General features: G+C 42.1%; 1 protein-coding gene across 1 annotated transcript in view; it reads right to left on the reverse strand.

Annotated features, from left to right (window-relative positions):
* Window positions 1–10,360: 10,360 nt before the first annotated feature.
* ttc19 (tetratricopeptide repeat domain 19) overlaps window positions 10,361–11,685 on the reverse strand; it is a gene marked incomplete at its 5' end in the record, with an annotated part of 11,547 nt that continues 10,222 nt past the window's right edge. Inside the window, 2 exon segments of the mRNA XM_034132043.1 lie at window positions 10,361–10,879; window positions 11,482–11,644. Of these exon segments, the coding sequence (XP_033987934.1) occupies window positions 10,692–10,879; window positions 11,482–11,644 (351 nt within the window).

Below are 11,685 nucleotides of genomic sequence, written 5' to 3' on the forward strand. Positions count from 1 at the left end.
TTACCATGCTGGGAGACGTGAACATGTGACGATCTACCACGCTGGGAGACGTGAACATGTGACGATCTACCACGCTGGGAGACGTGAACATGTGACGATCTACCATGCTGGGAGACGTGAACATGTGACGATCTACCACGCTGGGAGACGTGAACATGTGACGATCTACCACGCTGGGAGACGTGAACATGTGACGATCTACCACGCTGGGAGACGTGAACATGTCACGATCTACCATGCTGGGAGACGTGAACATGTGACGATCTACCACGCTGGGAGACGTGAACATGTGACGGTCTACCATGCTGGGAGACGTGAACATGTGACGGTCTACCATGCTGGGAGACGTGAACATGTCACGGTTTCGTCCCTTCAAACGTGACAGTTACACAGTATTGTTAACATGGCCCAACCAGTGGAGAAATACCCGGAAATGCCAAGCAAATGCTACCCCGACGGTCGGTTGTTATTGTCAATATTAATATAATAATGATTTATTTGTTAATCGTCACACTCGATTTCTCCGATGTTCTTGTGGCCCCAGCTGGTCGACCCTCTTTGAACAGAAACAAAGGCTACATGTATTAAATCGATGTTAATCCATGTGTGTGGATCATAGACTGTATAAAGGTGTGGATGTGGAATTAACGGACGTGACGTTGTGCGATTGCGTTGCCAGGCAACAGCTTCGGTTCATGTTGATTTACAAACTCTTCAACTAGAACCGTAGTTATATTTAAAAACATGTTAGAAGGCCTCACGAAATACTTTAATGTAAATTTAAATGTAAATGTGAAGGAATGTGTGTATAATAAAATACAAACGTCATAAAAAATACCGGAAACAGACGTAGGCAAGATCCTCAGCTCGGTGATTCGATGTTTTAGTCGCAATGCATGCTGGGAAATGGTGTTTATAAGATGTGAAATCCGAAAATTTTTTTAAATAAAATAATACTTTATTCCGAGTGTTCTTGCTTTTCTCTTTGGAGGTCATCACATAACGGCATTGTAATACACGGTTCGGCTGCATTAAATATGACATATCTGCCGTAGTTCTGTATTCATAGAGCCCTGATGAGAAGACTTCTGGACAAACTGGAAGCACTGCCACAGAAACTGAATACATGACGTGGATCTTAAATATATCAGCAATTAAACATCTTACATTTCTCTTCACACAATACGTCTCCTTGCAGTATCAACACTAATTCAGCTGACTTTTATATTTGATCCAATCGGTAGATAGGCTGTATTTACACCATCACGGTGCACAGCTGATAGAAAAGGACTTGTAGTTTTTAAGATATTATTGATTTTCTTTGATTTAAAGAATGTAAATACTGAGTTGAGAGAATAGTCAGGGGATTTGGGTGATGGGAGACACATCTATGGATTCACAATTTCAATAGCTTACTGTTAAATGACGGATATACCTTTCTGTCTGTGATGTTTTACAAATCAGATATTAGAAGTAAAATATGTGAAATAATATAGCAATATCCTGTACAATTATGTGAAAACATGAATAAAACTACACATCTTCAGATGTTATACATACTGTTGGAGCAGAACACCTATCTGGTGGCTGATAGCCCCCTCTCCGCGCCGTTCGTTGAATGAGGCTGATCTCTACTAAATTAAGAAAGGAATTGAAAACACCGGAATCAAAAGTTATAACAATTATCTGAGTTTACTTCTGGTAGGAAACCAAACACATATACAAGTTATACAGAGTACTCCGGACTTCAGGTTTGTGATGCGATGCGGATAAAGGTGTCGGGACCAGCCAACTCATCAAACAAGAAGAAATTGACTTCAGGTTTGTGATGCGATGCGGACACAGATATCGGGACCTGCCAACTCACCAAACAAGAAAGCATTTTACATTCAAAAACAACAGTATTCATAATCATATTTTGGGGCGGAGATATGTTCACTTTTCCCTTCCCCTTTTACTCCAAAGCGAATGAGAGAGTCCGTGAGGAGGAGCTGTATGAGCTGCTCACATCCCCCAAGTGTTTTTACTGGTTGGATTCACTCCTGGTCGGGTTCAATACAGCGAATCAGAGTTCTGACCAGAACGTGAGATTCTAAAGTTTCACAAGGTCAAAGTCAATCTTATCTCTGCACCGGTATTCACTCCCTTACTTTCCCATGGGAGTTTTTCACATAAATTATTCTTTCTCATACAATTAAACCTTTGTGCACAAATATAATGATGTCCATAAGGATCTTGAAAAAAGAACATGTGTGTGTGGGGGTGAAAAGGAGCGGTGTGTGTGTGTGTGAAACAGGATCTCTGGGTCAGTGAGTTGAAAGTGAGAATATCATTTCTATATATGTGATTACTTAAAACCATTCAAACAATACATGTTCACTAAAATACAATTCAAAATAATACATGTTTACTTCAATACAGTGTAGAATCATATCTTTTTACTTCAATACACAAGTGTCCTACACTCATAATACAAAGTTATTATGGCTGTGTGTACCTTGTGTGCACCGCCTAGTGGTTAAAGCACGTTATTGAATTAGTTGTGTATATGATATGTCAATGAACCTTAGAAAATCTTGAAATCTTGAAAGGGATATGCAAAATAGCCATTATATACAGTCTTTAATTAACTATTAGTAGAGAATAACGAGTAATGAATATACTTTATAGAGATCTGCAGATAAATGTTTAGTCTTCTCAAGCAGCAACTATCAAATATCTCTCCTGATTGTTGGCACTTGACAATCACCTTCACTGCATTTTACTCAGGTGTAACTAAAGCCTGATTTAAGGGTTGTTTATATTTCACATCATTCATCAGAATCTGCAAAGTAACTAAAATAAATGTAGTGGAGTAAAAATACCAGGTTAACCTCTGAATTGTAGTGGAGTAGAATTGCTGTTTTGTTTAGTAATGGCTATTGAATATGGAATAAAGGTTTTGACAAGACCTGGTGTAACAATAATCAAAAAGGACATTAAAAGAGCTCCAGATGTCAATGATCTAAACAAAACAGCACACCTGAAATGTATATTTAAATACTTTATTAAGGGCAGTGAATTAGTTTTTTCTGTGTGTTTTTCAAATCAGTGTTATACAGTAAGTGTCATAGACAGTGTTACATTGCTATTATTATCCTTAAAATATATGTAAAACAAAACAACTTATGATCTTTTTATTTGAGTGGTTTACTAATGACAGTTAATTCTGTTTCTGCTATTGATGGTTTCATTTTTGTGAAAAATAATAAAATGCAATAACGTGCTTTAACCACTAGATGTGCCTTTCTATCAGCTGTGCACCGTTATGGTGTAAATACAGCCTATCTACCGATTGGATCAAATATAAAAGTCAGCCGAATTATTATTGATACTGCAAGGAGACGTATTGTGTGAAAATAAATGTAAGATGTTGTTTAATTGCTGATATATTTAAGATCCACGTCACGTTTTCAGTTTCTTTGGCAGTGCTTCCTGTTTGTCCAGAAGTCTTCTCATCAGGGCTCTATAAAAAGAGTTAACTACGGCAGATGTGTAATATTTAATGCAGCCGAACCGTGTATTACAATGCCGTTATGTGATGACCTCCAAAGAGAAAAGCAAGCACACTCGGAATAAAGTATTATTTTATTTTTAAAAAAAAATTCGGATTTCACATCTTATAAACACCATTTCCCAGCGTGCATTGCGGCTAAACCATCCAATCACCGAGCTGAGGATCTTGCCTACGTCTGTTTCCGGTATTTTTTACGACGTTTGTATTTTATTATACACACATTCCTTCACATTTAAATTTAAATTTACATTAAAGTATTTCGTGAGGCCTTTCTAAAATGTTTTTAAATATAACTACGGTTCTAGTTGAAGAGTTTGTAAATCAACATGAACCGAAGCTGTTGCCTGGCAACGCAATCGCACAACGTCACGTCCGTTAATTCCACATCCACACCTTTATACAGTCTATGATCCACACACATGGATTAACATCGATCTAATACATTACTGTAGCCTTTGTTTCTGCTCAAAGAGGGTCGACCAGCTGGGGCCACAAGAACATCGGAGAAATCGAGTGTGACGATTAAAAAATAAATTAAAAACATCTCATTTTGACAATAAAAACCGACCAATAGGCGCGGTAGAGCATTTGATGGCACTTCCGGGTATTTATCCCTGTTAACAATACCGTGTAACTGTCACGTTTGAAGGGACGAAACCGTCACATGTTCACGTCTCCCAGCATGGTAGATCGTCACATGTTCACGTCTCCCAGCGTGGTAGATCGTCACATGTTCACGTCTCCCAGCGTGGTAGATCGTCACATGTTCACGTCTCCCAGCGTGGTAGATCGTGACATGTTCACGTCTCCCAGCGTGGTAGATCGTCACATGTTCACGTCTCCCAGCGTGGTAGATCGTGACATGTTCACGTCTCCCAGCGTGGTAGATCGTCACATGTTCACGTCTCCCAGCGTGGTAGATCGTGACATGTTCACGTCTCCCAGCGTGGTAGATCGTCACATGTTCACGTCTCCCAGCGTGGTAGATCGTGACATGTTCACGTCTCCCAGCGTGGTAGATCGTCACATGTTCAACGTCTCCCAGCGTGGTAGATCGTAACATGTTCACGTCTCCCAGCGTGGTAGATCGTCACTGTTCACGTCTCCCAGCGTGGTAGATCGTCACATGTTCACGTCTCCCAGCATGGTAGATCGTCACATGTTCACGTCTCCCAGCGGTGGTAGATCGTCACATGTTCACGTCTCCCAGCGTGGTAGATCGTCACATGTTCACGTCTCCCAGCGTGGTAGATCGTCACATGTTCACGTCTCCCAGCGTGGTAGATCGTCACATGTTCACGTCTCCCAGCGTGGTAGATCGTCACATGTTCACGTCTCCCCAGCGTGGTAGATCGTCACTATGTTCACGTCTCCCAGCGTGGTAGATCGTCACATGTTCACGTCTCCCAGCGTGGTAGATCGTCACATGTTCACGTCTCCCAGCGTGGTAGATCGTCACATGTTCACGTCTCCCAGCGTGGTAGATCGTCACATGTTCACGTCTTGCCGTGATACCGGGTTGATTGTTAGCCGTATATTGCCCCACACCTCCACACAGTTACTCCCAAATCCTCCATTTTAACTAGGTTAGCTCCATTTTAAACTAAACTATAGTAAAATATGGATTATGGAGATCATGCAGACTATTTGTACTTACTCCGAGAAGAGAGGGCACGGAGGGGGGCGAGTAGCAGACTGAACAGCAGAAGACTCATCCTTATCCCAGATCACCACTGAATACTGATCTAACAGATAAGCTATTGACGTCGGCTGCGTTTGAAGGTGTTTTCAAAAGATAGGCAGTATTCATGCTAATGCATATTCAATGACTTTATTAAGCAATATCAGTGAACTATAGGAAGGCTGTTTTAAGTAAGAATAGCATTGTTTAAAGGTGGGGTAGGTAAGTTTGAGAAAGCGGCTCGAGATACACTTGTTGTTATATTCCATGGAATGCTCTTAACAACCAGATAGCAATGAATATCTGAAGTGCTTTGACAACAAATACATAATAAATATCATCTGTGGAAGCTGTAGTACTGTAAAAAGCACGACCAATCATTTGAGCCGGCCCGGCTAAAATAACTGGATGGCCTACCTGCCTGTCAGCCTTCCATCTGGGCACAAACTTATCTCGTGCCCTCATTGGTCATGTGCGCGTTCGTGTGTGTTGGAGGAGGGGCTCTGTGAGGAAGTGGCAGATTTTCTCCGGTTGTGTATTTTCAAATTCTAGCGATCTCGAGCCGGTTTCTCAAACTGACCTACCCTACCTTTAATGTTGACTTTAATTGAATGTATTATGTCAACACATTTGACCATAACTATATTAGGTTAGTTTAGCAATAATATTAAGTTGAACTAACCTAATACAGTTATGTGAAATCTGTTGATATAATACATTTAATTAAAGTCAACGTTTCAGTTTTTTCAGTGAAGTGGAATCAGCTGTGTGCGAGAAGCTTCTCCAATGGAGTCAAATGGCAATGTGCATATAGTCAGGGGTGCACATCACTTTCTTTGTGAGTTATCAGATGAGTACCAGGAGACAGCGTTTGGTACTCCCCTCCTCAGTGTCTCCTTCACTGTCCTCTATTTACACTTCTTGCATGCTAGATGATGAAGATGATGAAGATGATCCTCCCTGTCTCTTTTGAAGCCTCCGATTTGCTTTCTCCAAAACTTGTTGCCCAAACTGTGAAGTCCTTGCATTTCCTGAGGCCAAGTGGAAGGATCAAATACTAAGAAATGATCACATGACTTGAAGTCATATGTGATTTCATTTTGAGATATTTTTACTTTACTTGACTTTGATGCTACTGTGTACTTCTACTACTCTACAGTTCAGAGGTACATGGTGTACTTCTACTCCACTACAGTTCAGAGGTACATGGTGTACTTCTACTCCTCTACAGTTCAGAGGTACATGGTGTACTTCTACTCCTCTACAGTTCAGAGGTACATGGTGTACTTCTACTCCTCTACAGTTCAGAGGTACATGGTGTACTTCTACTCCACTACAGTTCAGAGGTACATGGTGTACTTTTCCTCCACTACAGTTCAGAGGTACATGGTGTACTTCTACTCCACTACAGTTCAGAGGTACATGGTGTACTTCTACTCCTCTACAGTTCAGAGGTACATGGTGTACTTCTACTCCTCTACAGTTCAGAGGTACATGGTGTACTTCTACTCCTCTACAGTTCAGAGGTACATGGTGTACTTCTACTCCTCTACAGTTCAGAGGTACATGGTGTACTTCTACTCCTCTACAGTTCAGAGGTACATGGTGTACTTCTACTCCTCTACAGTTCAGAGGTACATGGTGTACTTCTACCTCCACTAACAGTTCAGAGGTACATGTGTACTTTTCCTCCACTACAGTTCAGAGGTACATGGTGTACTTCTACTCCTCTACAGTTCAGAGGTACATGGTGTACTTACTACTCCTCTACAGTTCAGAGGTACATGGTGTACTTCTACTCCTCTACAGTTCAGAGGTACATGGTGTACTTCTACTCCTCTACAGTTCAGAGGTACATGGTGTACTTCTACTCCTCTACAGTTCAGAGGTACATGGTGTACTTCTACTCCTCTACAGTTCAGAGGTACATGGTGTACTTCTACTCCTCTACAGTTCAGAGGTACATGGTGTACTTCTACTCCACTACAGTTCAGAGGTACATGGTGTACTTCTTACTCCACTACAGTTCAGAGGTACATGGGTGTACTTCTACTCCACTACAGTTCAGAGGTACAGGGTGTACTTCTACTCCTCTACAGTTCAGAGGTACATGGTGTACTTCTCCTCCACTACAGTTCAGAGGTACATGGTGTACTTCTACTCCACTACAGTTCAGAGGTACATGGTGTACTTCTACTCCACTACAGTTCAGAGGTACAGGTGGAGTACTTCTACTCCACTACAGTTCAGGAGGTACATGGTGTACTTCTACTCCTCTACAGTTCAGAGGTACATGGTGTACTTCTACTCCACTACGTTCAGAGGTACATGGTGTACTTCTACTCCACTACAGTTCCAGAGGTACATGGTGTACTTCTACTCCACTACAGTTCAGAGGTACATGGTGTACTTCTACTCCACTACAGTTCAGAGGTAACATGGTGTACTTCTACTCCTACTACAGTTCAGAGGTACATGGTGTACTTCTACTCCTCACTACAGTTCAGAGGTACATGGTGTACTTCTACTCCACTACAGTTCAGAGGTACATGGTGTACTTCTACTACTCACACAGTTCAGAGGTAGCATGGTGTAACCTTTACTACTACAGTTTCAGAGGTACATGGTGTACTTCTAACTCCTCTACAGTTCAGAGGTAACATGGTGGTACTGTCTACTGCCATCTACAGTTCAGAGGTACATGGTGTACTTCTACTCCTACTACAGTTCAGAGGGTACAATTGGATGTACTTCTACTCCTACTACAGTTCAGAGGTACATGGTGTCTTCTACTCATCTACAGTTCAGAGGTACATGGTGTAACTTCTACTCCACTAACAGTTCAGAGGTAACATGGTGATACTTCTACTCCACTACAGTTCAGAGGTACACTGGTGTACTTCTACGCCTCTACAGTCAGAGGTACATGGTGTACTTCTACCTCCACTACAGTTCAGAGCGTACATGTGAGTACTTCTACTCCACTACAGTTCAGAGGTACATGGTGTACTTCTACTCCTCTACAGTTCAGAGGTACATGGTGTACTTCTACTCTGACTCCACTACAGTTCAGAGGTACATGGTGTACTTCTACTCCACTACAGTTCAGAGGTACATGGTGTACTTCTACTCCACGACAGTTCAGAGGTACATGGTGTACTTCTACTCCTCTACAGTTCAGAGGTACATGGTTGTACTTCTACTCCTCTACAGTTCAGAGGTACATGGTGACTTCTACTCCTCTACATTCAGAGTACATGGTTCAAAAAAAAAACAGTTCAGAGGTACATGGTGTTACTTCTACTCCACTACAGTTCAGAGGTACATGTGTACGTCTACTCCTCTACAGTTCAGAGGTACATGGTGTACTTCTACCTCCTCTACAGTTCAGAGGTACATGGTGTACTTCTACTCCTCTACAGTTCAGAGGTACATGGTGTACTTCTCCTCCACTACAGTTCAGAGGTACATGGTGTACTTCTACTCCACTACAGTTCAGAGGTACATGGTGTACTTCTACTCCTCTGCCATCCATGGAGGACCTTTACTCCCAGCGGCTCAGGAAGAAATCACTACGGATTATCAAAGACCCCCATCACCCAGCCACAAACTGTTCTTTCTGTTGCCGTCTGGCAGACGTTACCGCAGCATCCTGGCAAGGACAAGAAGATTCGGAGACAGTTTCTTCCCGCGGGCAGTGAGACTGTTACAAAATTGAACTGTTGAAAACAACATCAAACATTCAACTGCTACTCAGTAGTATGTATCTAATACCTAATATATATATATCATTCCAATAACTTGTATATAGACTCATACTGCACTATTCCACATCATAACTTTATTTCATTTTTATAACTATTATTATTTTTGTATTGCTCTTGCTCTTATTGTTATTATGTTATTATGTTGCATTGTTGGAGAAGCCTGTGACATAAGATTTTCAACTGCATAATTACTCTGTAGCTATGTTAGATTGACAATAAAGAACCTTGAACCTTGAACCTTGAATGATGTGAAATATAACCAAGTGTTAAATCAGACTTTAGTTCCACCTGGAGTAAATCCACAAGCTACCCTGCAGTATACAAAGTCATTCAAACTAGCTGCACCTTTACCAGCTTTGAGAACACTTTCATGATCAATCATTATAAAACATATCATAGATATTATTCTGAAATGGAACAATCTACTTTTACTTTTGGTAGTTTAACTATATTTTGATAATACTTTTCTAATTTGACTAACGTAACATTTTGAATGCAGGACTTTTACTGTAACAGAGTATTCCTACACAAGGTCTGAGTACTTCTTCCACCTCTGTCTGATTTCAAACTCTTCCATGAACACCTGAGTAAGTTTGCACCTGTGTGTTTCACTCCACTTTGTTGTAAACCTGCAGCAGCTTGACCACAGAGCGTGAACGTTGTGATCAGCTGATGTAGTGCAGTTCTCCAGTGTGTGCTCAGGGGCACAGAGTGTGCTCAGGGGCACAGAGTGTGCTCAGGGGAGTCTCCCTCTGCAGCCAGCTGGCGGAGCTTTGGCACAATGCTGTTGTTCACACCGACGTTAACCCTGCCTGTGCACACGGTGACCAACTCTGGCGTCCAGTGATCTGAGCCTCTGCCTCCTGTAAAGCTTCACAGGTCCGTCGCCCAGCTCCAGTTCAATCAGTCAGAGAAAACGGCAACGTAGCTGCTTGATGTCTTTGTTTTGTTTGACATGTCTAGTAGTCTACTCCATTGAGCGTTGACAAGAAACACGTGTAGACGAAATATGTGTTTTGTGTTGATGGTTTGAGGTACGCAAAGGCGCGTAGTGACACAAGTGACGTTACGCAATTCAGATTTGTGCCGCGTATGCGTACCTGCGTACCAGTTATGTGCACCCCTGCATATAGTCATCCGTGGTGCCCACATCTCTCCCATGATAAAAAGTCTGATTTTTGATAAAAAGTCAGAATTTTGATAAAAAGTCAGAATTTTGAGAAAAAGTCTGAATTTTGAGAAAAAGTCTGAATTTTGAGAAAAAGTCTGAATTTTGAGATTCTGAGAAAAATACCAACACATTAGTTTCTTTTTTTTGACTACTTCTATTCTTGAGAGGATCATAAATACATGGATCCTGAGATTGAAGCTCAACCAGTGAGTTCACATCACAATAAATAATCTCCTGCTGATCACGTCTCAGTTTCAACACGTTAACATTTACAGAAAACAGACCCTGTGTTATTGCTGAGTCATGGTCTGCTTTATTTAGATTAAATGGTATAAATATATTTGGTTTCACACTGTTGTTGAAAAGTGACTGTATATTTAATGTGAATCAGACACACCTTTAGGTCAGTATTATATACAACACATATTACATATAAAAACTGACAGGAGGTGAACAGACTCATTAGAGACCTGAACACAAAGCTGCAGGATGATCTACTCCTGCTTCCTCTGAGGATCATTCCTCCTCCTTCTTCTCCTCCTTCTCCTCCTTCTCCTCTTCCTCCTCCTTCTTCTTCTTCTCCTCCCTCCTCTTTTTCACCTCCTTCAGCCCCTCCTGAATGGCGTGCACAGCCTCCTGGTCTTTGGCCTGCAGAGCCAGACTCAGAGCCTCCTGGTAGAAACGCACCGAGTCCTCGAGCCGTCCTGAGGGCACAGACACACCATGACTCAGCAGATATCAACACACCCATGACTCAGCAGATATCATCACACCATGACTCAGCAGATATCAACACACCATGACTCAGCAGATATCATCACACCATGACTCAGCAGCTATCATCACACCATGACTCAGCAGCTATCATCACACCATGACTCAGCAGCTATCACACCATGACTCAGCAGATATCATTACACCATGACTCAGCAGCTATCACACCATGACTCAGCAGATATCATTACACCATGACTCAGCAGATATCATCACACCATGACTCAGCAGATATCAACACACCATGACTCAGCAGATATCACACCATGACTCAGCAGATATCAACACACCATGACTCAGCAGATATCACACCATGACTCAGCAGATATCAACACACCATGACTCAGCAGATATCACACCATGACTCAGCAGATATCACACCATGACTCAGCAGATATCAACACACCATGACTCAGCAGATATCAACACACCATGACTCAGCAGATATCACACCATGACTCAGCAGGTATCATCACACCATGACTCAGCAGGTATTAACGCACCATGACTCAGCAGGTATTAACGGTGTTACCTGTGTGCAGCAGGATGCCGGCCATGTTTCCCAGCAGCACTTGCAGGTCGGGGTGTGTGACGCTGCGACTCAGCTCCACCGCATGCTGCACCAGCTGCAGGGCGTCGTCATGGCGACCCTGCAGATCCAAGATGGTGGCCAGGTCGCTCATCAGCACCAGAGTCTGGGGGGGGGGAGGCACATTACTACAGTGTGTGTATGTGT

This window comes from Trematomus bernacchii, unplaced genomic scaffold (genome assembly GCF_902827165.1).
Source record: "Trematomus bernacchii unplaced genomic scaffold, fTreBer1.1, whole genome shotgun sequence".
Lineage (NCBI taxonomy): Eukaryota > Metazoa > Chordata > Actinopteri > Perciformes > Nototheniidae > Trematomus > Trematomus bernacchii.